This window comes from Eimeria maxima, genomic scaffold, assembly GCF_000499605.1.
Source record: "Eimeria maxima Weybridge genomic scaffold, Emw_scaff105, whole genome shotgun sequence".
In the NCBI taxonomy this organism is placed as follows: Eukaryota; Apicomplexa; class Conoidasida; order Eucoccidiorida; family Eimeriidae; genus Eimeria; species Eimeria maxima.
This window is the reverse complement of record NW_013564092.1, coordinates 1-27,534: the sequence shown is the minus strand read 5'-3', so window position 1 is coordinate 27,534 and position 27,534 is coordinate 1. Positions and strand designations below refer to the sequence as shown.

The 27,534-nt window shown below is 49.7% G+C and overlaps 3 protein-coding genes across 3 annotated transcripts; 1 reads left to right on the top strand and 2 right to left on the bottom strand.

The window, feature by feature from the left end:
• Positions 1-122: 122 nt before the first annotated feature.
• On the bottom strand, positions 123-4,005 carry EMWEY_00013970 (replication factor-A C terminal domain-containing protein, putative; the record flags this gene model as incomplete). The annotated part of the gene is made up of 14 exons (XM_013479306.1): positions 123-179; positions 307-354; positions 521-658; positions 815-906; positions 1,084-1,168; positions 1,325-1,504; positions 1,635-1,754; positions 2,019-2,207; positions 2,631-2,741; positions 2,918-3,008; positions 3,194-3,333; positions 3,481-3,552; positions 3,737-3,872; positions 3,977-4,005. 14 exons carry the CDS (start codon positions 4,003-4,005, stop codon positions 123-125), a joined length of 1,488 nt encoding a protein of 495 aa, XP_013334760.1.
• Positions 4,006-19,567: 15,562 nt separating this feature from the next.
• On the top strand, positions 19,568-24,069 carry EMWEY_00013960 (3-methyl-2-oxobutanoate hydroxymethyltransferase, putative; the record flags this gene model as incomplete). The annotated part of the gene is made up of 16 exons (XM_013479305.1): positions 19,568-19,726; positions 19,967-20,054; positions 20,163-20,228; positions 20,413-20,511; positions 20,885-20,944; positions 21,121-21,213; positions 21,352-21,439; positions 21,576-21,919; positions 22,142-22,288; positions 22,487-22,599; positions 22,690-22,743; positions 23,073-23,181; positions 23,327-23,471; positions 23,595-23,655; positions 23,746-23,863; positions 23,942-24,069. 16 exons carry the CDS (start codon positions 19,568-19,570, stop codon positions 24,067-24,069), a joined length of 1,872 nt encoding a protein of 623 aa, XP_013334759.1.
• A 709-nt stretch (positions 24,070-24,778) lies between these two features.
• On the bottom strand, positions 24,779-27,420 carry EMWEY_00013950 (Glucose-6-phosphate 1-dehydrogenase, related; the record flags this gene model as incomplete). The annotated part of the gene is made up of 12 exons (XM_013479304.1): positions 24,779-24,957; positions 25,055-25,150; positions 25,295-25,385; positions 25,497-25,607; positions 25,733-25,831; positions 25,937-26,004; positions 26,124-26,258; positions 26,340-26,430; positions 26,558-26,641; positions 26,765-26,862; positions 27,052-27,221; positions 27,328-27,420. Coding segments are annotated over 12 exons (1,315 nt in total), but the record flags the coding sequence as incomplete, so codon positions are not given.
• Positions 27,421-27,534: the final 114 nt, after the last annotated feature.

Genomic DNA, 27,534 nt, shown 5'->3' with positions numbered 1-27,534 from the left:
GTAAAAAAGTAAAAATAACAGAGAAGTGGCTTTGGTGTCCGTAAACCTCAGAAGCCAAAGCCTGCAGCTAGGTGCTAGATTGTTAAGCGCCATATTTCTTCATCGACGCAGCAGCACAGAGGTTAGTGGGCCTCAACTAGAGGCCGCTTCGTGTTAGGCTCAAATTCGGTGTCGTCCGCCTGCGACCAGCAACACAGGCAGCAAGTAGCAGCGAGCAGGCGTGGAATCAGTGAAAACATGCACAGGCGTGCCTGGTGATGCACAGCTCGTAAACAGGAGGTTTGCCGCATTGCCACTTGCAATCACCTCTAGCTTAGCCTTCTTGCTTGCAGCGAAGTCAGTCAACGTCGGGACCTGCGCGGTGCGAATAATCGTAAGGATCACTCGTCTTAATGGCTTGCGCACTTGCATAGTTATTAATGTTATCCAGCAGGTGCAACTGTGCCAGCAGCAACTGTGTCAGCAGCAACATCAGTAGCGAGTGCAGCAGCAGCAGTAGCAGCAGCAGCAGGCAGCATACTGCGGCTTTGAGCTGCTGGTGCAGCAGAAGAGAGAAGCTGTGTGAGTCCAGGGCCTCTACCCGCAGCGCTGTATAGCGCATGCGTTGCTCTCCATTGTAATTATCGAATTCCGCCTTTACTGTAACTCTGAAGAAGCTCTATAGGAAGCAAGCAAACAAATCACACCCATAAACACCCCAAATGAACCTTTCACTGCTGGCTACCAGCACGCCATGCAGCTACCAAACCCCTTCATCAGCCGTTTGCAAGGAACCTAATATTATTGAGTGAAGGGGCGCTGCATTTCGTCCGACTTTGAGAATGGAGTGCCAGTCAAAGAACTCCTCTTTCTTCTCCGTATCCCAACATCGTACTTCAGAGGCGGGAAGCCCTAGCAAGGACTGTCCTGAGTAGCACAAGCAGCAATAGCAGCGGCGACACCAGCAATAGCCTGAGGCAGCAATAGATGTGAATGCAGAAGAGAATTCTGGGCTGAACTGCAGCCAATTCTAGCTACTCGGATACATGCTCGGTGCCCTACGGAGTAGCAAAAACACAAAGGAAGCGGCTCAGCAGATGATACCCATATCAGCGAAGCATCTGCAGCTTATAGAGCCTGTGCTATCGATGAAAGACGCAAGCAGCATATATCGCCAGTCAGGTGCTACCTGCAGCAAATACAAACAAGTGCAGCTGCAGTCCCCTCACTACTCACCTGCTGCGTAGCGGAGAATGCCCGCCTACATGCTCTGCTGTTATCGACGGGAGATAGACTGAAGAGATTGACGCTGTAACTTAACAAATGTGGAGTGACGTTGGCTTACGTGGTTTGTATTACAGGGATAACACGAATATTCATTGCCTGAATCTGCGTGCAGCTTCTTCCTGCATGAGGGACAGGCAGCATATGTGTAGATATCCTGCTGCTGCTGCCCTTGCTGCTGCTGCTGCCGCGGCTTCCAATACACACGGCGGACTTGAGCCACAAAAGCGTAAATCCCAGGCTGCAACAGAGGCAGTGCGCACCATAACAATGCAGCGGCAGTTCATCCCCACTCTATGTAAACCCTAAACATTGCAACTTGGCAGCGACATGCAAAAGACCTGTTTTGCACTATCCCGCAAACCGCTTACTTCATTCTTGTCCTTGATTTCTTTGATGCCCATTTCCTGCACGGGCTTGCGCTCGTTGGCCGTCCCTTCACCCAAAGGCCCCCCACGAGACATACTGAGGAAGGAAAGGCTGCTACCCGTCTGCAGATTCGAAATACAACAAGCAAATCATCGCAGAGGTTCATAAGTCTTACACCCGCACTCCTGATATTACAAGCTCCACTAAAAGCTCGCAGTAGTTATTGTGCTGCACGTACTGCGGTTGCCACGGTTACTACTAACCCCAAACTGCTACAGATGTGCCCTACTGGTGCTACTGCTAGTCACATCCAAGCACTTGCGAAGACGGAAAAACCGGGGAACGTCTCCTTATTAGAGCTAATCAGGGTTACGTGCTGGCCTTACAGTGATGTACCACTGCAGCATTTCTGCTGCAGTAACTTCTTCCTCAGCAGACAGAAGGCCTGCTCCTGCCTTCAGTATCTGTGATGACTTTGTCGTGCTGGCACTCCTGGCCCCTCTCCAGTCACGGATGTTGAGGGCCGTGATACCATAAACCTGAGGAATGGCTGCTGTCTCTGTTATACAGTCAACCTGTGCATTCAACGCAGTGCCCCAGAAATTGCTATGCTGTGCTGAGCAGTTGTGCATACACATTCACAACTTCGGAACTTAAAGAGAGGGCAGCCAGAAAAATGATGATACTATACAACAGATCCGAATGGCTCCCAGCTGTTGACGAATTCAAAGCCGTTAAGAACACAAGTTCACTGGTTGCCAGGGCGAACTATCACCAGCCTTCGGCCTCAAACATAAACGAGAAAATCTCAGGGAGCGCAAGTGTATTGTTCAGCAGCGCGGTCCACACTGATACATACGGAGAGAAGTGCAGGTATAATCTAATCTATGCAGGCACTACAATGTATGGAGAGCCACGTGTACAGAAGCCTGTGGGTGCCGAGGAGAAATTTTGCGGAGACTCAACAGAATAAATAAGTCAAAGTACTGATATCTCACTTGCTCTCCCCACAGGCTTATCTCCATTTCCATTTGGGATTTGTCCCGGACTTTCAACACACGGCGCTTGAGTTCTTCGCCGCTGCTCCTTGCGGTGACAGAAGATATCGGCTGTATCAGCTCCACATACAGCACACACTGCTGGGGCTCACCAAAAGGATTTAAAATTTCGTGGCAATGCACTGCATCGATGCACTTCCAGACGGAGACGATGCGCTGGGAAGGAAGAGTATCACTTGCAAATCTGCTACAGTATCACTCAGCAGTGCAGGCATCGCGTGACTCACCTGAACCTCAACAACGACGGCCAACACGTCAGTAGGAAACGGGCACTCTCGAGTCGAGTTAAAGATACCCCGAAGAGGCATCGAGCACAAGCTGCGCACCCCAAACCCTCTGTACACGAACCCGAACATATGCGCCTTAAGCCCCCCTCGGTGGCCAGACGGCTGATGCGTGACGGTTCATATCTGGTCGTGTCACAGGATATAGGGGAATTTAATGTCCTCATGCAATTCATGTGCCTTCCAATATTAAAGTGGAATCTTAGTTCGAGCCCTTGCCTTCTTTTGGCGTGGATAGACCCGTCGTCCTCTGCTGGCTTGATGTCTGCTTCCGCTGAGAAGGAGAGTTCATAGTTGTTACTGAGAGTCGAAAAGCGTTTGTTCGCCACATTGACTCTTCCGCGCGAGAAGCAATACACCTGCAGGTCGGAACAGCAATGCACACCTGCAGCGCGTGGTGTTGCCACTCTATCGTCTACCCGTTTAGCGGTGCAGCAGCTGTAGGCGTTGATACTGAAGCGCAGTTCACGAGGTGTAAAGACCAACAAAACTTCTCCATGGCGGACTTTGCCTTTCTCGAGAGCCCCATGCCATTTCTCAGCGGCGTCGCCCCAGAACTTGGCTCGGATTAGATCACCCTGCACCAAAAGAGTGCGGGACCATAGTATATTCAGAGATTGCATCGTGCTGACCAGAGACTGCATCGCGCTGAGTCGAGCATAATGAGTCGAGGAACGGACCATTTACAAGGGAATTGATGCGAATGGCTGCTGCTCTGAAGCATGTAGTGAAGGCCAGCTGCAAAGGTAAAAGCAAGCTTACTGCAGAGTCCGTGACGTCAACGTGGAAGAATTTGCTGTTGTTTTTTGTCGTCTGCAACGGGCTCTTGTCCACCACCCGTGCTTTGATTTGCCAACGGTGTACATACGGATTAAGGGAACTAATGCTCAAAAATCTCCTGAATGCACAACGAAGGTGTTTGTGAAGTAGTCACTCCTCCAACTTGTGCGCCGATATAGGACAAGCGCAGCGCTACGCAGAACCAACTAATCCCTTTCTCACTCGCACGGGGGGCCACCGGAGTCCAGCATTTTCGCAGCAAATATGAGTTAACGCTATTCGTTGAAACGTAATGCTCCTCGTCGTCTGCCTTGCACGGAATGCGCGAAGAAGAGAAACTCCCAAGGAACGCACTGCACTGACGCATTCAATGTGCAAGTGGAAGAGTAGAGGCACGGCCTAACTGCTGCACTGCATTTAAAGGCCCGCCTTCACTGCAACCAGGGGGAAATGACCACACACACGAGCAGGAAGTCACTTGGTAGCAGGAGTTCAAACGATTCTCTCTCCAGTGGAGTTGTGCCACGCCACCATTAATTACACACGACGCAGAATATCCCAGATGTAGATCCAAGCTAAACCCCAGCACCAGAAGTGAAAATTAATCTACTATAAAAGACAAAACGGGATCTGTTGCAAAGCAGTCCGAATGGTGGCAGCCAACACCACCCCAACCAACCACCTTTAACACAGCTCCCCTGACAGCAGTGGGGTAAACTGTAGTGCACAGGCACTACAATGTGGCTCTAGTGTAATCTCTAGTATCTCATTGACCATAAAGAGAATGATTAGGACATTAGAAACTAAGAAAGGGAATTAATGCTGCTAAAAGTTCTGACATTGGAGCACCGTAGGTGGAGCCATCGTTTAGTAGGGTTACCCCGCCACCTGGCACTATCGACAGTGTAACGCAATACCTTGTCACTACATAGACACCAGGGAGGCCACTTTAGAGATCTTGTTAAAAAAGAAGTAGAATTCTTACTATATAGGAGTATTATGTCTATAAATATGACTTTGGTGGATGGAAGTTACAGGTCAGGCTCCTGACCGGGTCGTCACCGTTAATACACCCCCCGTCTTCCCATAGGTTGGGCGCTGACACCCAGCCATGACCGGGGTCAATTCAGAACACAGTTCTTGACTCTAAGAAGTGACCCCTTTGTTAACAAATGTAATCTAACATGATTGGAACTTGCAGCATAGACTTCGGAGAATTTGGATAGTCAGAGGTAATTCTTAGGTAGCCTGGCAGGACGAGATGATAATTAGGCACAGCTTGGGACGGCTGCGCACTACATCTGTTTCAACCCAGCGACCTCTCCTCTACAGTGGAATGTATAATAAGAATCAGCCGCACCACAATTAAAAGGCCAAGCAGCAGAAGACATATCGTGATTGTGCCAATATATGCGAGCAAACAGTGTGGGAAGGACAATGGGGTCCAACGCCGGCGCGAGAATTCCACTGCGGACTTCATTGGATGATCACCTGGGGGTGTCAAACCCTCCGAGGGATTATCTTAGGACCGTATGAGGATGGTAGGAATATTTTGTGCTTCCTTCGTCATATAGAATTGGTGTTTTTCGAGACCGGGATATCCACGGAAAACCGGAGACAAGAACAGCGCACATATTTGACCGGAGAAGCACTAAATTGGTGGTTCTGCCTATGGGCTACACGGGAAACCGTCAGCAGCTGGGAAGCTCTCAAATGCTCTATGCTAACTAGATTCAGCGGGGTCCGACGAGACAAAATAGTCTCACGATTATCTGAAGTCAGATGGAAGAGCAGTGTAGCAAACTATGCTGCCGAGTTTTCATCAGTACTTTGTAAGGGAGGACCCTTACCGCAGGAGCAGCTAGTGAACAGTTTTTAGCAAACCTGCCAGATGACATTGTGCTGAGAATGACAAATGAGGGCCATGTCAAATTCACAACTTGGGAAGAAACCGCTGCAGCGTTGGAAAGTTGTAGGATCTAGAGACGAGACATTGAAACAACTAAGACGAACCAGGCAATATTTGCAGGAAACCCGTCGGCATATTCGAGGGGGGTCCCCTAGGGAACCACGAAATAGCAAAAGAGGAAACCTACCAGACTGGCTAATATCTAGGGAAAATGTTTGTTTCGAGTGCAGGGGCAGGGGTCATGTAGCCTCGCAATGCCCCTCTCGTCAGGAGGCTTTGCGTCGTACAGAGGAAATGTGCCGCAAATGTGGGGGCCCCAAGGACTATGAGAACTGCGTCAGCAAAGAGGCTCGAAGAGACACAACCACGTACTAACCTCAAGGACCGGGGACATCGTAGCAAAATATCCTGCTTTGCTTCTCCTTCTGTGTGTCCTTGCCTTGTATCATCGCTCGGGTTCCCGTTAGGTGTAGCATACTTTGTGAACAAATGAAGGGGGAAGAAACGTGTGGTCTGTCTCTATCTATCTTTATCAGTCTCAAAATTGCATGTTTATTTCGCTTTGGGTTAGCGCTGTTCAGTGGGGAACGAATAATTGTAGTGTAGTGCTGTTCATATGGAGGAGTAGCGCGAAGCGTAGTGTATTACGGGACCTGGATCTTACCCGAGGGCTATTAATCACCAAGAAATCCAAAATACGCCACAAGATAGTTCCCCAAAGGCATCTGACCTCCGTTCCCATTATTCAGGCTTGCTGAAGTTAGTGTCTGAAGCCCTGGAGCTGAGGGAGTTGGTTGCTGTGAGTTGCAGCGGACCTTGCTGCAATACTAGGCGCAAGATAGCCCAATATACAAGGACAAACAATTATTCCTGTCGGCATGTTCAGACACTGTTGGCAGTTGTTGTGGCCGTGTAAGGGTTGATGCCCCCCCTCAGGTTGCTGTGTTGGCTTGTAAATCAGCCACCTGGCTTGAAGGCTTGGGATACCTTCGCCTGATTTTCCTGTGCCAACAACGAAGAGAATTCGCCACAACCTCTGTGAACCGACAGGCTAACAACGGTTTCGTCGGAGCAATCATTGAGGCATGGAAAGCCTTTTAAAGGGATGCCGTGTTGGAGTTTTACCAGAAGGTAAAATAGCACCTACATCACCTACGGTGCTATGCAACTTCCACTCAAGAAGTTTCCATTCGAATGGGCTCAAGAGGGTTCCTTTTCCTGCAAAAAAACTAGTTTCTGGGGGTTTCGAACCTCGATTGCTGGTGCCGAACCAGATCTGGAGGCTATTTGGATGTGATTGCTGTCCTGGGACATTCTCACAGAGGTCGTACTTTTCGTACTACAGCAAGTTCATTCTTATTTTCGTCTCCATCCGTATCGCTCTAACCGTTCTCCGAGAGATTTTGCCGTCCGGAGCGCTTGCGCACCCTGATTTCGACACGCGTTGCTCCCTAATGATTATTGCCAGTGACATTGCATTTGCGGTGATAGTTTACCAGCACGCCAAAAATCCGAGAGCACAACAAATCACAGCCTGCCACCTATACTGGTTTGTGGGGAGATAACGGAAGTACCCAATACTCCAGTAAGAGCTGTAAGTGATCTGGTGGGAAGTAGAAAACATCGGCGTTATGTATATGGCAGGCATTGCATTGTTCAATCCAATCATCGGTTTCTGATTCACCTGATGAAGACGTTTCAAGATTGCAATGATGCGAGAGTTGTTCGGTGGCCTTTTCAGCTCACGCAGTACTATTTCACCGTCATGTATGTCAAGCGAATCGCTTACGATCTCGCTGACGCACTCTCCCGAACCTTATAGGTCAGACACTGTCCTTTACACTTATATGTAATGACTCTGACTTCCTTTCACAATTGCCTTCTTCCTGCTACATAAAAACTCATACTATTCCATTTATCGTGAAATTGAACAATGTGCAACGGATGGAGCAGAGCAGCACCGGTGGCGAGCCCTGTGGCGCCAGACGAACCAGAGACTGCTCTCATTGCACATTCCAGCTGCACGTCGTGCCGAAGGTTAATGCAAAAAGAACGATAATACTCTAGCCTCACTGGGTAGCCAACTCAACAATGGAGCGAGGGGCAAGGTTCCGGCGGCCTATGGGGTGCCTTCCATTTGAAGAATACTTTCTCACGTGAAAGATATTTCAGCAGCAAAAGCCAAATAGCACTATCAAAAACAATTTGCTACAGGGTTTTCTGGTTTGCAAACGTCATTGGACGGATATTTCGATGAGTTTCTTAGTGGGCTTCAGTCGGGAGGAGCACCCACTGCATCGATGCCGTAGTGCATGGGCTCAGCGTCCCGTTTCATTCGTTGTTCAAGCCTCGATGCAGGAGAGGAAGTGGTTTAACTACTCATTAATCACGCCTAAAAGCTTCCTTGTTTCCGACACAGCATCATCACTGCCAGGGATAAATACGGTAGCGCCTTGAGGGGCGAATTCATGAAATGGCTTACCACTAACATGCCAGTCCAAGCCATGCTGAGGCAGATGGTAAAACGAAACGCACCAATAGCAGGCTGATTCAGTATTTGAGACTCTATATCCAGCAGAATACCTCAGAATGGCTTGACGTCTTCCCCTTAGTGGAATGAGCTTATAATATAACAGTGCAGCCTTCCCCTGGTAAAACATTCATGGCCCACGCTGAGTCACCGTTGGCTGAGCCAGTTACATTTGGCTGTCCGAAGCTAGCCGCGTATATGCGCAGCGTCAAACTGCCACACACTACTCGTACTACTCTTAACAATGCTGGAATGCATTAGTAAAGTGCAGGGCCAGCGAACGACATTCAGCAGTTAATTTCCACTTAGGTCACTTCGTTGCCGGTCATAATATCTGAAGCGCGCTGGACGGCAACTTGCCGAAGTAGTTCGCTGTCCGTTGGGTCGGGTACCTCGCTGTACGTTCTACGGTCAGTGCACTGGCCAGCATCGTAGGTTTACGCTCAACCTAGAGGTCTTATCAGACGGTAAGTGTTGGTATTTTAAAATGGTTTGGAGAACCAACGATCATCCCCGAACTCTCCCTGCAACAAGTCAGCAACATCGTGATGAGACGGTGCAACTGGAGACTGGCGGAGGCGCAAACCCAGAAATCAACGCCAGCTGTATCGCGACGGAGTTTGAGAATCCGGAAGCGTTATTCTGAACATCCTCTCCTCCAGCAGGTCTTCGGCAGTCCCAGAAAACAATTGGTTGGCTAGATGCTGGAGGCGATGTTCCAAGGACACAAAGTGAGCGCAGAGCCAAAAGCAGCCGACGGTTACCTGGTCTGTTATGCAGCAGCAAGGAATTAGAAGCCAACACGCCTACCTTCTAGGTTGAGCCGGGAACGCGAAGAACTAGGGAGATGGAAAGGCCGGATGCAGTATATCCTTTTCGATGTTGACACGTCTGTCTGTTGACGTGTGGAACTTTGCGAATAAACTCTTAAGCGCGGCCCTAGTACACAAACAGTACGCAAGGAAAATTGACAACGGCCTACCTAGCATGTGTACATACAACAAAGAACGCTTGCTTGTGTTTGTCTGTGGGGTTCTGCTGCACCTTCAGTTAGAGCAAGGTGCCTTGCAAGTCAAACCACGCACCTTCGCCTTCCTCAGCTTCAGGGGTTGAACACCTGATTTTAGGAAGCCTGAATATTAGGTAGGGAAGTCAGCAGCTTTCAGGGAACTCCCCGCTTTCAAGTCTTACAACTCACGGCAGTCTATCGGGTAGGACCCCCGCTCCGCGCTCCGCGTTAGGCTGGAGAGTAAGTCAGTTGCTCCTTCGGAATTCGCGCTCTTTAATTGCTAGGGTGTATTGCATCTCCAATGGTCTCGAGCTAAGTGTGGTGCCCCTCCTCGCATTTGACATCATTGCATGCACGAGGGGCAAAAGGTAGATGTAGTGCACAGTCCCTGGCGGCCTATTTTACAGAAAAAGCACAATATAAAGAATAGCTAGAGCTTAGTGAAGATCGTTTAGACAACTGTTGTGGCCAATTGGGCTACGAGTGCGCACAACCCTTAGGGTTTGGGGCTGGCTGGCCCGCGAAGACTCGGCCGATAGACAGACAGGCGCGCGGCAGCTCCCACCCCATGACGAAGGTGGACTCACATGGCGGAACTGGATTTTCGGTTCAAGTCTGTTATTTGGTAAGTTTAGGATATTTTAGAGGGATTTATCTGAGTGTGGCGACAGATATTTAGTGTGCACCTAAGTAGTGCAATGTAAAGTATCACGTAGTAAGCCGTGGGCGCGTGCTGTTCACTACACGATATGCCAAACCAACCCTAGCGCAGATTGGTGTACTCTGCCGTGAAGGCACTCCCCGACATAAAAGGGACAGCGGTTTTGAAGGTAATTTCCCAAAAAAACTTTTTTAACGATTCAGCATGCCTCCGCTGAATGATCAGTATCTCCCCTCAAGCGGGGAGGCCGCCATTTGCTCGGTGGCTCGCCGCAGTGGAATGGGAACGGCATCCGCAACCAGAGGCTGCTGTGTTCCCGCAGAAATAATTGTTAAACACTTCATCTGCTTTTGGTGACCGCCCAACCGAGCCTCTACATGCGGATGATATTGAAAAGATCTGGGCTTCTCTGGAGGTGTACACTTATCTTCAAACTGCACTGGAAGAATTAAGTTTGCAATTGCCATCTTCTTTACTATAAGGCGAGGCATGCTTATCTTGGGTCGGCCTACCACCTTTCCGAGACCAGCCGGAGTGTGGGAGCTTGCTGGCGTGCACGGCGAAGTAGGTTCATTCGCAGGACGGCCGGCGAGAATGCTGTGAAATAACTAGGTAAACTTCTACGACAGAAGCTACCAGTCGAGCCGTAAACCGCGAAATATTAGTTGTGGGTAAAGTGGAACCAAACAGTGGATTCAGGGCTTCTATATCGGCGGTCCATACTGTCGACAGGCTGTCAGCGGTTAACTGCGCTGCAGGGAGGGAAATTGGGTGTTACGTAGGGTGGAGCTTGTCTGAATTATGGAGGGCTTACTTATTAGAGCAAAGGCGTTAGACAGCTCTCATCTCTAGGCAATACAGCATGACAGCATCCGTCTGCATGGCCGAATATCTGAACTGCTGTTGACCAGACCTCATCTCCAGAGAAGGAAATATTAGCTATGTTGGAGTTTATCAATCAAAGAAAGGAGCATGAAGAACTAGTTGCAGATACTATTCGCTTATAACTCTTCTGCTCAACAGGTTGTGAGTGTGCAAGGGCAGTCCCGACATTGTAAGCCCAAACAGCCGAGCAATAAATTGCACAACGGAATTGATTCACAGAGGAGGGCTAAACGGCTTCGGCAAGTCGCTCGGGACAAAGACCCTAGGTGGAGCCCACATCTGTCTTGACGCAGGATAACACTTAAATTCTCTCCACCGCTGGTTGAATTGTTTCGTAACTGGCTCTGGTGTTGTTGGAGAGCGGGCAGCGCGATGCTCGGCATCAGAGGTTGAAATATGTGGGGCTTCGATGCACTTGTAGCATTTGATAGCCAACTGCAAAAGAATGGGTGGAGATGCAAACGCACAAAATATGCTAACTCAGATGACTACCTGATGCACAGTCTGTGGATCTATCGATATATGTGCATCGAGCCTCCATACGCTACATCTTACCTTATGCCTCAATTCCTGCTCAGCGCACTGACGCCTACGAGCATCATTCTCAATTCTATGCTGTTCTTCCGCCTTTTGATCTGGTTTGAGAGACCTAAGATTGTCTACTTTCTTCCTACGGCAGCTGTAGCTGCACAGCATGAGGCGGCGTTCGTGCTCTACAAAGTCTTGCCGGTATTGCGCGGCGGTTGCCACTAGTGGCTTGGACTTTTCCAGCCTCTCAAGCAACTTCTGAAGTAACCCACAAGCGTATTTCCTGGTTTCAGTGCTGTCATGAATTGCAGTGAGCAGCTGGAGTATCAGCCCTAAGGCATCCAGCTTCATATCAGCACATTGCGTATGGCATTGCTGTTATTGCGCTGCCTTCTGCAAATTTCATGGCAGGAATTCGAGGGCCGAACAAATCATTCTCCCATCACAGGGCTTGAGGGTTGGCATGCCAGAATCTATCGACTATCATTGCACTATTATAGGGGAGCATCTACAGTAAATCTTATACCTTACTTGATTTTCTTTGACTATTTTCCGATGTTCTCTCCTTCTCAAAGCAATATTAAGACTGCGGGATGCAACTGGCTGTGGAGGCCGACGGCACGGACGGTTCATTGTAGCAGCGATTGTTGTCAGCATCTTGAAGTTTTCATGCGCCTGCATCTTTTCTTTTGAGCGTTGCTGGTAAGACTTTCTAGGCCTTTTCTGCTGTTGTTCTGTATTGCCCATAAAAGGCTTCGTATTGTCTACGCTCGCCACAACAGCCTTCAAGCGTTCTACATGCAAGCGATGCTCGAGCTTCCTAGCACGAGCCCCCACGGCAGGGTTGCCGTGTGTACAGTCCGTACGGAGGTTTGGGCAGTGCATGTTCTTCACCGAACGTAAAGCGGCCTTCAGAAGGACCGTCACGTCCTCAAAACAAGAGACTACAGGTAGGCCCAGATTGTCCTGCCTGCGTCAATCTGCTTGCGCTTGTAAGGTTTTATATTATATTTTAACAATATTTAATAGTATTAAACCCCTTTCCCAATTTCCACGTTCACCCTGGTGTTCCAGTGGAAGCTGCAGTTCAGCCAGCAGGGCAAAGGGAGACGCTAGAGCTCTGCTCAAGTACAGCAGTTTATTGTCCTCATTGTAAGGTATAGTTGGACTTGGGCTATCAAATTAGGAACTTCGGGAATGGGGTGCTTTGGGAAGAAGGGACTCGACGTTGAGTCTGGCATGTACTATGTGTTCGGGGCTTTGGGGCTTGATGAGTCATTTTTGGGGCTTGGGGCTTCAGGGCTGGAACCCTGTGGGAAGACTCAGGGTTTCATCCACGCCAAGCGATCTGACACAGATTATACACCCTAGGTTGTCCCAACCTTATCACCTTTGCATCTTCCCAATTCGTCTTTTACATACACAGTCGGCATTGGCTTATCTCGCCATTTCGAGGAGTACCTAGCCTGTAACAGGACTTCTTCAACTTCTCCAATGGCTATGAGCTCTATGAGCTCCAAAGGCTCAAATTACTGACCATAATACTTCGTGTACAATGGCCTGACGTCCGTTCCAGTCTCCACCCACCGTTCTAGCGAAAGTCTTGGGCTATTGCCTACGGTCAACGGCAGCTGTTGTAGACTCAAGGCACGTTACATGACAGTTTCATGAATTGGACTTCATATTTGCTTCTGTATCCAGGAGTCTTGATCACAGAGATGCATGACCCATTTGCAAATCCAACTCTCACAACAATAGTAAGCGCAAACATACCCAAGCCCCTTTTGGCTCCGCAAATATGGTAGTCAAATAGTGAGCCTTTCCTTGGGTTCTAGTTGTTCTAACGCGTAGAAATATGAGGACGTCCAGCCAAATCTTACTGAGCCTACATCATGGGACACAACCTGTCTTGGGGCAGCGCAGCTCCCGTAGCCCGACTAGATACCTGGAAGCCCCGCCATCTCCTAACCTTGACTGTCTGCAAGGCAGTCGCTGCCTTGGGACCATAATTTCCTTTTCAAAAATTGAGGCCCTTTTGTAGTGCCCGTGCACTACAATACATCTTCCCGGTCTTCTGAGGGCCTATTCCCTTGTTGCTGTCAGTTTCTGTCAGTTTCTGAGCCTCTGCTTCTCCTCGCACTCTAGGTGGGTCTGTCAATTACAGCCCCAACATCCATACGTTCAATATTCGCATTTGACTCAAACCCACTTAGTTGCTTTGCTTTGGTAGGGCTCAGGATGTGGGGCGTTCCCTCTGCACGATGCGTATATCTTCCCGATATCGGCGAGGTCAACACCTTTACCTCTTAGGTCCCTCTACGGCCCGACCGGTGACAGGTCAATTTTCTCCGGTGGCAAGTACCTTAGTGAACCGTGAACCTAGAGCTGAATCCGCCGCTGGACGTCTTTTTTCATCACGAAACGGCCTGTTTCAAAATAGTGCTCGATCGCTGGCTCTTCGTGCATAATGTGGCTTTCCGTGCATAACCCTCTTCACCACCACAACCACAACTTTGCCGAAGCCTCGTCTCGTGCCGGCTTGGCGACACACCATCGTAGCGCATGCGGGAAGCCTCTCACACGCAGGATGTGAGCCGGGGAGAGAGAGTGGAACCGGCGGTCCTTCTGTGCAGGTTATGTTCTCTGCTCTCAACTTCACCTTCGACCTGTGTGACCCATGTTTATGCTACCAACTGTAATAAGCGTTCTCCAACTCATCCAAAGCCTACTGCGAGCTGACGTGGAGCCAGATACTTAAGATAGGACCTCCGGAAGAGCAGTTGCCCTTCATCTTCGCCTCCAGGCGTCTTCGTCGCAACGGTCCAAGAGCCTGGGCTTGCATGGGGGAAGATAAGTTGCCAAGAGTTGAGACGTATCCTGCCCCAGTCGGTGCAGCTAGGCCTCCCCCCACAGGATCATGACCAAGTATTCCTTACGGCATTGGCCAACGCTGTAGGGAATTATATTCGATCTGTTGAAGAGTACAGATTCTCTACATGCGTGCAGCCTACTTACTAGGGCCGTGAGTGCTCGTCTGCTGCTGGCAGAGTGTCCTACACCTTGACCGTATTCACGAACGCTTCAGGGAATCGTTGAAAAGTTATGTTTGGGTGCAGCTTGCTACTAAGAGCGAGTACCAATCCATGTACTAGCTTCAGACAGGCTTCCTAAGGCCGGACAGACTACGCGACTTTTAGTGGAGTTTGTTGCTTGACTCTACGTCATGCCCTCCAAAAAAAGATTCGAACACGCGTTGCCAAGAAATGACTCTTTTCCATATAGACTCGGAGTCTATATAGTTAATGCTCCATAACTGCTCCCGTTGAAGCCAAGGAGAGCGAAGAATTCACCAGCCAGTGAAAGAATATCTAAGATGTAACGCCCGTCGTCCAAGTTCGCAGGCGGCAAGTATGAGAAGTGTTTATTGAGCCAAAATAACGATGAGAGCTCATTTACGCAGCTGGTCTCCCTCCACACTCTCCAAGCGTCCATATCTAAGCGCTTTATGCACCTGGTGCCGCGGGAGAGGAGGCAGCCCGCCAGAAGTTGCAGCGCACCTTAGTGCAACGCAGGATGCAAAGCAGCTCCACATAAACGCAACAACAAGCTTTCTTGCCTACATACATGAACACTGTAGACAGCTGTTGAAGCTTCATTACGCTCCATTTGTCTACTAGAGCCAGGGAACGGGTTCGTACGCCAACATCAAACATCCTCGCCAGCATCGGACAGACTAAGCAGCACAAGTCCGCTGAAACGGTGCCCTACAACATCTGATGCTGCGTTCCCAGAAAATTCTAACTATGGCTAGTAGGAGTGATAAAGTCAACGGAGAAGCTATTAGGCGCTGACGTATTACGATAAATGAAGCTGGTGCATACACGAGCTCTCCAGGTGTGTAGTGCCCGCCCTTATCCTCCAGTAATAGCTAATAGGGTATGCAAAAGCGGAACTCCAAAGGGGATCGACTATGAGGGAAAAGTGAATAGAAACAACTGAAATCAGCCACGCATCAGGTTTTGTTCTCCAATACGCGGGTGCGACGGGACAGATTATGTTGCCCTGCCCCACCAATTGTGTTCTACACCACCTCCCTCTGCTTTGCCCCCTGACATTCAGAAGACCCTCAGTCTTGCATCGTACTAGCAGGACTTCCCGGTTTCTGCCTCATCGCCGCCCCTTTTTAGCGGCTTGGCTTTAAAGAGATAAATGATTCATTTGGACAATGAATGAGGATTTAGCCGCCAGAAGCCTTATACACCGGGCGTCATCACTACTGGCCCCGACTGTGTAGTGCGCCAGGCATTACAATGGATTTCCCATTGACACTCTAGCGGGCTCTCCCGTGAAAAGAACAGAGCTAGTATTACACTATATTGTATGTCAGATCACGTATGCAGGAAATAAGTCCAACTGGCGATGATTGCTCAGCAACATATCAGGGTCTTGGGGCTGACTCCGTAGCCGAGACACTGACCCCTATAGAGTGCCGGGGGAGACGGATCATTTCTTCTCCCTTTTGGGGATTAACATTATCTGTGGGATATCCCTTGGCAGAAGTACACACAGGACTGCACGTAGTGGCAGATGAAACTCGCCAGCGCAATACAGACTGATTTCGAGAAGAGTTCCTTCTGACTAAGCGACAAATGTCAGTGGCCTAGCAGTTGGGGTGACGACACATGGCAGTGACCCAGCACTTCGGGGGAGGTTTTTTCAGCAAGCCACCAATTCCAAACCACATCAAGTAAAAGCCTGATTCTCACATCTTCTCACAGAGAGGAAGAGGAATTGTCGAGTACGCGAGAAACATTTCCAAGCGGCTTAGCAGGGAAAAGGGGAATATTAGCGCTGCTTATGTGCCAGGTACCTCTCCTCCCATACGGATGTACCCCTGCCATACATAGCGAACGACGGAAACTATCAGAGTGTTGGCGGACTCACGCAGTAAGGTGGTTAACTTCCGCCCTACGACAAGGACATTTACTACCGTTGACCCCGTGGAGCTTGTCGATCAGAGGGCTGTTCTTTACTATCGCTTCGCTGATGCTCCATTAAAGGCCAAGTTTACTTTCTCCTCCATTCCAGAAAATACACCACAAGTAGTGGTAGTGTGGAAGAACACAGGGATGACAGAAGTGGGGTTCGAACCCACGCCCTTCCGGACTGCGGCCTTAACGCAGCGCCTTAGACCACTCGGCCATTCTGCCGCTATCCAGCCGAAAGACGAACGGAGCGTTCAGCCCAGTACTTCTGTATACTCACCATGTCACGCTTTCACTACTATGATCGAGAAGTCCTCTTGTATTTGTGTTCTTTTCGAATCAGAAATTCAAGCTCACTCCAGCCCCTTGTAGTATCACCAGCATCTTTTCTTTTGTGTACTTGCTAGAAGTGGTGGAACCGACGACTACTAACACCAAGAAATGAGTGTCGGGAGAGGAAGCTGCCGAGTCAACAACTTGTTGCCGTTAACACCTCAAACTGACGAACAAAACGAACAACGAAAGGCAAGCAGATGACAGAAGTGTGGTTCGAACCCACGCCCTTTCGGACTGCGGCCTTAACGCAGCGCCTTAGACCGCTCGCCCATTCTGCCGCTCTCCGCGGGCAAGATGAGTGCAGTTGCTAGCACGGTTTCCCTTTAGAGTCACCAGGTCATGCTTTCATTGCTATTAAATAAGCACAATCAATGTGCCTGTAGAGTCACTCAGTAAGATGGCCAACTGCTGCCCTAGCAGGAGGCCAGTGGCAACCGCTGACTTTTTGGAGCTTGTCGCTGAGGGCACTATTCTTTACCGCGGCTTCCCTGAAGTACTAATGTCTGATCACGACCCTAGGTTGCAGTTTGGCCTGAGCGGTAGCAGTTATATCCAACAACAGCAAGCCCCCGCAGATATTGCATTGTGTGTGCACCCTAAACCTATTAGGTATATGGTATACCAACATAGGCTTTCAACTGTATCTGGGCATACAGCCATGAAGGCTTGTTATGGGGGGATGCCTTGCATGATGAATTGCAGCAAGGTGCATTGTAGCTCATGACAGGTTCAGGCGATTGAGCAACTGGGCCCAGGGCACGTGTAGACTGGACAGCTGTTTCAGCTGCTTGTAAGGAGCTCTTGCTTACTAATTTTGGCTAGACTGCCGATCTCAGCAGCTCACTCACAAGAGATATAGAACCTGCGTTTTAATCGTTGTGTGTGCAGATATGCTGGCAGCTGAAACCCCAGTCGATGTTCCAATAACGGAGTGGTTAGAGAACCAACATAAACGTTGCAATTGCAACTGTTGTGACCACCATACTGTGATGACTAGCAAAGAGAGGGACATTCTGCATGAATTGGATTTGCTCTAAGAGCATTTTCCACTGGATATAATGCAGAAAATGCGATTGATTGAACTCGACGTGTAGTGAACAGCCCCTCAGACGCTCCAATGAGCCTCTCGTGGTGAGACGGGGTGATTCTTCCTAACGGCCTTGCAGGAATCCCACGATTTTGGGCATGCTCCCATATCCACGTCAGTCAAGTTTTGAGGGCAATGCTCTAAGAGAAGTGGCGGAGAATCCTTAGAAATGTTGGTCATCTTGTCGATCTGCACCTCCTGACTGATACGCGGTGTCCACCCGGCCTGCAATTCTCGCTATACGCGAAAGGAGTCAACGGAAGCCTCTCCCCTCTAGTCTTCTTTTCCCACGATGAGCCGCTCCTCCTGACCCCTTAGGCCTCTTTCATGGCTCTTTGGTTTGAGCCCCCTTTGGGGGGATCAGGCGGGGGCTACGATTGCGAAGGAGCGTATGGACCCAATATTGAACCCAGGAGGGCTGCGGAGTTGGGGATTGGGGTTGGTCTTTACGGTTTTGCTGCCCGGGTCGATAATACACTATATCTGAGCCGAACTATGGTACTTTTCAATGATGTGTATAGGGGACGAGATGCAGCGTTGGGTGCATTATCGCACCCTTCGCTATATTTCTAGAGTCGTTCTAGACACTGCAAATTTCGCTGTGCCCTGAAGGCCCAATGCCTAAACTCTCCCTTGGAGAGGGCCTGGGGTAAGGGGGAGACTGTCACTCCAGCATTCTTCGGCTAGCTATTCCTTGTAATCGGCGTTCGGCCCACCTGAGTGAACAAAGCTCCCTGTATACCCCAGCCTTACCTCGCCAGACCTCGTTCGCACTTTTATGAGACAGCTCCATGAACATCTCGCCGTTGGCGTGGATAGCAAGTCCACAGCCTTCTTCAGAGGCGTCCACAAACACTCGAATGTATGCACCCGATCTCACCGCTACTTTGAATTACATTATCAGGTGAAAGGGGGGTGACCACTCCACCACATCATCCCAGTCCCTTCCTGGACACGCCTTGTATGGGTCGTGCAAGCAGCTAGCGGCTGGGATGACCCAGCTGACACTACGGGTTCCTCTAACCTGCGCAACCTAGGTACATACCGCTTAACTAATACCGGACGCTAAGAGTATTACTCTAGAAACAGTAAAATACCAATATCCGATCATTAAGAGTTTAAGAAGCCGGTTTTTTAGAAGCCTTCCCCTATCAAAGAGAGGAAGTGCCCGCCCGCCTCGACCTCTACAAGGCCTGCGTCGCGGGTTAGTCCGCCCCACGTCAAAAGGGCTTTAGTCACGAATTGCCCATAAGACCACAATGGTGGTCTAAATATCCCTACTAGATGCTAACTATTCTTTATGTAGTGCTCTATGACGAATTCACACGCCAAAGGCTCAGCGGAGTGCCTACTGTATTGCCCGTGCACTGCAAGTGGATTCCATCTAGGCAGTCCCCACTACAGCTTCCTGAGCGTCGTCTACACTAAACACACGAAAATTCCCAAAAGATACAGCAATTTTCCCATTTTTGTCACATTTTCCTCCGAGAATTTGTGGCTGTTCTGCTTGATTTCAGCCACTGTTAGTCCGTGGCTCTACATGCAGCCCCTGTAGGAGTTTTCGGTGGTGGCGGTGTCTCGTGGGGTCAGCTACGCTAACCGTAAACGAAGATATGTTTGTATACGCGAAGTCTCTGCGTATTAACATACGTGGAATATTGATTGTGTGTTCCCGGAACCTAGGACTGAGACACCCGGTGTAACCAACGAAGGCCTGATGGTCTCCTGTGATTCACTGCCAAGCGGAGACAGAAGAATTACTTGAAACTCATCTAGTCACACTAATTAGGGCATTTGACTCACTACCCTACATTGGTTACGGCGGTGCAAGGGGAGATTTTGTAACCTTGCAGCAGGTCGTGGGCGTGAACGCCGTCGAGACAATGAGCAGCTTTTACGTTGCATCCGGAGGTGATGCTGATGACAACACTTGGGGTCCAGGCGCATGTACATCTCTTCATCAGTTACATGGCCTAAAACGCCTTACGCTTTCTCAAGTCCTGGCGAAGAAGCGGCGCAAGGAAAAGATCGTCATGTGCACTGTCCGCGTTGCGATTTCACATTAGTTCGTTGCATTTAGCTCCGTTGATCTCTCGCCTCTCTCCACACACTGTACACTTATGCTGCAGCGTGCATGCATGAATGGATGAATGCGTTAGAATTTGACAATTTGGCATGCTTCGAGCACCTCGTTTACTGGTGCAGAACCTAGCAGGAGGGAACACTTTGGTGCCCGGCACGATTCAGAAGCGCAGCATCTCCTGGCCAAATGCTATATGCAGGCTTACGACTTATTTACTTCACGAGTTGCTGATGATGCCCTGGTGGATATCCAGCTCGTTGGCGATTCTCTCGCAAATGTTGTTTTAGGTGGGCTCTTGCACTTACGCCGATTTTGACCTGTTTATAAGGGACTGACACTTAGGGTATGCTGAGCGCAACCATTCGTGTCTTCGATTCAGTACATGTTGAATGCAGGGGAACCTCGGACGACAGCAGTTGATCTGGACACCATGATTTTGTTCGCGAAGCTCGTAGTAAAGGGTGCGTTGTTATGATCGAGCGGCATTGTCATTATGCATCTGTCTGGTTTGCGGGAGGTGTCAGTGTGCATCAGTTTGCAAAGGAAGGACAAGACAACTAACCCTTATAACATTGATTGAGATATCTGCACGCGTTCAAAACGTCTCTTTATTTAGGTTTCTACCGTCATTTGCTCGTTGTGCAGGTTCTCGGCGGTCCGTTATAATGTTTGACCTCCCTTACGGCACCTATAACACTCCCGAAGAGGCCGTTGCGTCAACTGTAAAAGTAGTCCAATCGACGGGTATTCAGCTGGTTAAGCTGGAAGGCCATCTTCCGGAGATAGTTGCGGCAAGTTTTTTGAATGGAACTCATTTGCAATATTTGTCTATAGGGATCTTCCAGTTGCTGTGCAAGGGGGGTTCGCTAGCTCGTGCTATGCAGTTGATTAACAGCTCAGAGTCCAGTTCGTTGATGTGGGGTCCTCACATATTCTACAGGAGGTGCAGAAGCATGCAGCAGTATGCTGCCACATTGGCTTACTTCCACAAACTGCCACGACTTTTGCGAGCACAGGTCAGTATAATTCGCTGGCACTGCATCTGGATGCTCGAGTTCAAACGCTTTCTCTCCCTAGGACATGCCCAGCGCCGTGAATTTCTCATGCGACTGCACAGGAGGCACAGCAGAAGACGCAGAACGGCTTCTGCAGCAGGCGCTTGACCTACAGAATGCCGGTATGTAGTGGTTCCAGTAAACCTTGGCCCTCACTACGGAGTAGTAGGTTTGCTCAAGGGTTGCAGATTATACGTGGTTCCGTTGATGACAACTGCAAACTCTAGTGATAATGCCATCTTTTGGGGGGAGTTGATTACTAGAGTGGAAACGTGTAAGGTTGTATTAATCCATGTAGGCGCTTCCCTGATAGTACTTGAGATGGTCTGCGCTGAAGCGGCTGAGCTAATATCGAAAACTCTTCGCATCCCAACCATAGGAATTGGAGCAGGTCGGTCTTAGTAAACGGGCTACCTCAGTGGGCAGTAGCGCAGGTCCTGTCTTGCGCCGGATATTAGCAACTCTCCCTGAGTTGTGTTCTATGGTTTCATCCCATGATGCTCATTCACTGAGCGTGAGCTCTTCTCAGGTATCGGCTGTGACGGCCAGGTTTTGGTCATCCACGACATGTTGGGGCTATGTGGCCCCGGAACAAAAGTATTCAAATTTGCAAAGAGGTGAGACGATAAACAGGAACATGCTGCCTCGTCATATTAAGCGCGCCATTTCGTTGGTTCTGGTTGTATCAAAGGGCATGAACTTTTGTTCACGCCCATAGCTTGTGTGGTTCTCTGCGTGCCCATGTTCTGTCAGATATGCAAACCTTTATGATGCTGCAGTCTCCGCTGTGGGAGCCTATCGAGATGAAGTGATGGCAGGTTCCTTCCCCAAAACATGCAATTCAACTTTCATGAAACCAGCAGAAAGCGAAAAACTGCTTGCCAGGCGCTCGGGTCGGGTGTCAGCGTGCGATGCACCCAAGCTTTTACCTTCCGCAAATGGGATCACGAGTTTTCATGCTTCTGGCACAGCGATAGGAGGCTCTGAGAAAGTGGGCTCCTCATCGGACCCTGGCGAGCCTGTTCAGACAGGTCCATACAAAGTGTGTGTGTTTGGTGGTGGTCGCATGGGGCAACTCTTTGCGTGGATGATGGCTGGTCCGCCTTGCTGTTTTTCTGATGATGATCGAGGCAGTGCAGTATGGCAGGAAATGCAGAAGCGAGAGACACAGGTTACCATCTGTACGTCGAGAGAAGACTTAATTGCTGCTTGTGCCCAAGCGAAGGGGCTGCTCCGAGTTGTACAATCAGCCAATAATTCGGGTGCCAATAGTTCGTGTGACTACGACATTGGCGTCAAGCATTCCTTCATGCTGGCAGACGGAACCGTAGAAACCGACTGCATGCCCACAGGAGCGGAAGAGGGGCGGCCAGTTAACGTGATTTCGCGGAAGGAAGCGCAGAATCTCACATGTGCCTTTGACCTTGTTATAATTGCTTGTCTCTCCGGCGATACTCAGGATATTGGTGAGCCAAGTGACCTACTGCTGGATCAGTAGATGAGCACGAGGACCTCTACCCATTGAAGTTGGGGCGTTCAAATTCTGCAGGGATTCTGGGGCTGTGCTTGCTCGTTGGATGCGATGGTGCTACGGCCCTGTGCGAGATGCTGTAGATAGGGAGCAGCACACTGCTACTGCCCACACTTTCCTTGTGACTGTGCAGCGGAGTGCGCCTTCCAGGCTGCACGAACTGGAGGGATTGTAGCTTCTGTGCAAAACGGACTAAAAGCCCCAAGAGTATTGCGGTCACTCCATGATCGGCTGCTACTGTCTGGCGTAAGCTAATTGCCTTAATGCTGCTTCGCGCCAGACTTTTCCGTCTCTCATACAATGCATCCAACCATTTGCAGTGTTCTGTGCTCTCAGGGCAATTCTCCTCATCTAGTGTTTATGCCGACGTCCCTTGCTGCAGTTGAAGAGGTTTGTGGGCACTAGCCAACAGGTGCCACGTTTGAGCGACGCAGAGTGACACCTAGAGCGGGCGCCCACAGCTAGATGTTTCGCACCCACTCAAAACTGGTGCCGGCTAAATTCGATTGAGCTTGTACATTAGAATTGAGTTTTTGCTGTCGCCTGAATGACGCTGCGCAAGGGACTAATCCACTCCGGTCTTCCCTTCCGCCACCCACACAGTGCAGTGCATAGTAACACCGTCAAAACAAGCCCGCGTGCCACACCCTTGGAGGACACAAATGTCTCGTGGACACCAAGACATTTAGTCTCCACCAGTGTGCCATGCATATCCTCAGGAACCATTGCGTGTTCGGAAGATTGGTAATGGCCACGTCAAGATATGCGGATATCTTCCGAGAGCAAGCCAAAAGGCTGAGGAACTCCATGGAGTGCTCTTCGCCAGAGGTATAAACATTCGCACACCTTTATAAATATGGATAATCACGTGCTAAACTCCAAATGACAGCCTTGTTTGCGAGGTATGAGAAGGCTGCAGGCCAACTCAAAGTGCGTACTGTCGTGCTTAGTTATGCGCCTGTCTCCTGCACAGGCGTGTCGTGTGAAATCGTACCACATCAGCGACTGGACGAAATTCTGTGGGAAAAAGCGGCAGTGAACTGCTTCATAAACCCCTTGGCTGCTCTCCTAAACTGCACTAACGGGCAGCTCGTCGATCCCAGGATGGAACTTGCAAGGTGAGTGCCAGTTCGCCTGCAGCTTGTGCTGCTCTGCGTATGGTGCAGAATATCAGTGAAAGCGAACGGGAACAAGTTATTTGCATGTCGCTACTGGCCGCTGCGTGCGACTTCTCTTTTCAGGAAACTTGTGGTTTCGGAGGTCGTGGCAGTTGCTAGGGGAAAAGGGATACCGCTGGCATTTGTACGTCCCTCAGAACCCCACTTTCACAGCAGTGTTTCTAGTAGGATATCCTTCTTAGTGCTCGCCTGGAGGGTTTCATTTGCGCTTCAGGCATCTGCTTGTGCCGCCGCTGCCACTGTTGCCCGCGCGTCGATGGACAACATATCGTCAACGTTGGGCCAGCTTCGCCAAGGCCGCCCAGTGGAGCTTGTCGATATATCTGGAGAGGGTAAGCGTTTATTCCTTGATGCTACCAAGTTGCACGGGAGTATATATGTCAGCACTCATGCGCTGTGTGGCCGTTCAGTGATAAGGGAAGCAAATGCAATTGGCTTAAAAGCCCCAGTGAACAGGCTGCTTCTGGAGCTAGTAGGAGTGCTCGAAACGACCAAAGCACGCCGCCTGCCGGTACAGCGACAGCTTCTGGGGAAATAGGATACTACGCCCTTGCTAGAAGCACGTGTATATAGCGTGATCTCAGAGGTTGCCTAGTTGTGGAGTTCTCAGTAATCTCCAGCAATTGGCGCCATACAAACCTAGTACTCCCTTATCGCTGGCAAAACTACTACTTACGCCCTTAATACACGTTGGTGGCCGCGAAAATTGAGTGTCGACGCCTCGGCACAAGTACCGTGGGATTATTCTCGTGCCCAAATCCGGCATGAACCCCGCAAAGGCCATTAGCCGAGCATTGTGCGAAATATCTTGATCGTCCACTGTCGGATAATTCGCAAGTAACTCAGGTGTTTTCCACTGCCACCGCTGTTAGGTTAATAGCAGGGTGGTGCCTTCGTTTGCGAAGTCGTGTACAGTAGCAGTGTTGCATCCTAAATGTTCATCCTAAATGTCAGACTCTCCAGATCACGGAAGATTATCAAGATTTCTCCATGTGAACTCCTGTCGAAATTGCGCGTTTTTGCTACGCCGCAAACGGACGGGTGCTCATACGAATCGGCGTGCTTTCCTTTGCTGCTCACTGGGTGCAGCCAATGCATTCGAAAGCCGCGTCCCATCATGCACTCTGGGGAGGCGCATTCTTTACATAAGCTTGTCAAAGCTTGTCAAGAGCACGAAATGAAATGGCCCCACGATAGCGAGCTGGTCAGTTCAAGCACGAATCGGCTTTGTCCCCTACGAACCATTTTCAGTGTTTCGCATGCCACTGATAACGCGCCTCCTTATGGTATGAATAGAAACGCTGGATAAAGGTGTACGCCGATTCCGGCCCGTGCGATCCGTAAGGGTAAGGTTCTGGTTTGACCCCTGGTTCATCGATCTGCTTAAGTAGCGGTGTGAAGATGCGCCACGCCTCGCGCAACTCATCTGCATAACAGAACACCAGAACAGAGATTCTGCTGTCGCACACGCAACAGCTTGCTGCAACATGTGGCATGATGTTCTTCGAGCTCGTCAATCTCACCAGTTCTAACGAAGTTCTGTCTGTCCCCTTTTATCACATCCAGCAGCAGTCGTTCATACGCATCGGGCAGTCGATCAACCTGTAGCCTGTCCATTACTGTAGGTCATAGCACCCCGCAAAGAACAACAGTAGGTGAACCCATGTGATGGAGAAAAGAGTTCTATACGAAGAAGCCAGGCCTTGCTTCAGGACTCCACAGTGCCTCTTGCACTCATAGTCTGCCTTCCCACAGTAGCACACCTGATAGGTCTAGTTCTGTGAGCTGGAGTCCTGAAGCAAGGCCTGGCTTCTTCGTATAGAACTTTAGGTAAATGGCTTCACGCGGTTGTACCTGAGAGAGGTAAAGCTAATCGCATTTGGATGCACCTGATTCACGCCCACGGGCACTAATCATATGCAAAACTACCTCATGAGTTGACAGGTTGTGGCCTACACTACGTACAATGATTACAAGTTCGTTCTCTGAAAGTTCTTCCTCAGGATAGAAGGACTGGGCGATTGGGCGCAGCTGAATGCGAATTTCGGTGCAGCGCTTCTCCAGAGCCTTGCCAGCCTATGGATACAGTTCACAGTTCCAGCAGGGCGCACATTGATACATACGCAGCAGCAAGCGCATGTTGTTGCTTTGCGTCCGCTAATGCAGTGCCTAAGAAGCTCCCAAGGGAGGGGTAAACATACCTTGAATATGAACGGGACATCCCGCCACCTTTCATTCTCGATCCACAGCGCACAAGCGCAGAAGGTGGGCGTCCGAGAATCAGCGGGGACTCCGGGGTCCTACAGTGCGGCAGCCGCAGTTTTAAACACAGCTACAGTTATACAACTTGGCCTTCAGCGTAATTGTCCCGCAAGCGACACGAGCAGGGAATAAGAGCAACATACGTCTAAATAACCTGGTTGCGTTCCATCTGTCGACGCTGTATACTGTCCCAGGATTGTCTCCTCCAGCTCTGCAACCGCGCAATACATGCTGTACAGTGGAAGCAAGGTAAAGCGAGCATAATTTGGCACATCTGAGAAGCAACTGGTATACGCAACTACGGGAAAACTTAGGCTTTTGGAAACTTACTGATAGGAGGCATCTGTTTCAGAACCTTAACTTTTTCATCTCTGACATCTTCATCGCTCAGAGATGCAGGGGGTTCCATGGCTATCAAGGTCAGCAACTGCAACATGTGATTTTGCATCACGTCCCGAATAATCCCTGCAATTAAAGGTGCACCAACACGAGCACCTCCCCTATACCTTAAGAAAGAAACATCCGGAGATGGCAAAGCGCACTCACCATAGCTATTGAAGTAGCCTCCGCGGCCCTTCGTTCCAATATCTTCCTTGAAGGTAATACGTACGCAACGTACATTGTGCCTATGGAAGAGCTGCTCACACACGCACGCACACTGGCCACAGAAATTCACGAATATTTCGGTGGAAGCAGGCAGGGCTGCCACTGTGGGAAGACTGGACCGGGCAAAGTGCAGGCCCCACAAAAACAAGAAAACTTACGTGCTTAAATGCAACGTTGGCAAAACGCAGTGCAATGATAGACAGGGTCATCTCCTTGCCAAGGTAATGGTCAATGCGGTATATCTGAAGACATATCCCCAGCCAGCATGCTCAGCGGGAAGAACTGTCTTGCGTGTATATGATTATCTACCTAACCATCCGTGTGCCAGTTACCTAGGGCAATCACTTGCGGCTGCATGGATTCACCTCTTTTTCTTGAAGGACTTCCATAAGCTCGTTTGATAATTTTTCCGAGCTTTCGCTGTCACGTCCAAATGGTTTCTCAACCACTACTCTGTTCCAGCCTGTCAAGACAAAGAATGCAACCTCATCTATACTGAAGTTTTGCGGATGCACGAACAAAATTTCCTAGTAAAATCGTTCCTAGACTGGGGGCTCTGGCCGGAAGCAGATGCAGAAATATATCATCATCTAGACGTTGTGAGTGTAGAACATAAATAAGCATTGTGTAAGGTGCATACAGTGCAGCATACCCCTTTGTGTCCAGCAGTGCTTCCTGATTGAGCGCACATTAAGAGCAAACAGCTGCGGCGGAAGTGCCAAGTAGAAGAGCCTGTTGTTGTGTCCATCCGGGCCTTCTAGGGTATCAAGATGATGGCTGAGTTTCTTAAGAGCAACCTCGTCATCGTAGCCGTCTCCACATCTGCAGCCAAAATCACGTCCTCTCCACATAAGACGGCGGGGAAATCTCTACCGCGTGCTGATGCACCTACGAGGTTGTTCAAACGTGCATCGTAGCGGCTGCTTACATATACGAGCATATGCTTCTAAAGCGTTGGACAAGGTCCTCGCATTTGCTACTTAAAGGAGCCACCTGACGCGAGAAATACGTTGATAATTCCCTAAAATTCGCAATCAGGGCACAGCACAGGAGACAGCGGCTGTGCACACCCAACCAAATGTTTTGAGCCCATTTGCTGCACAGCCTCCAGCAAACATATATATATATATATATT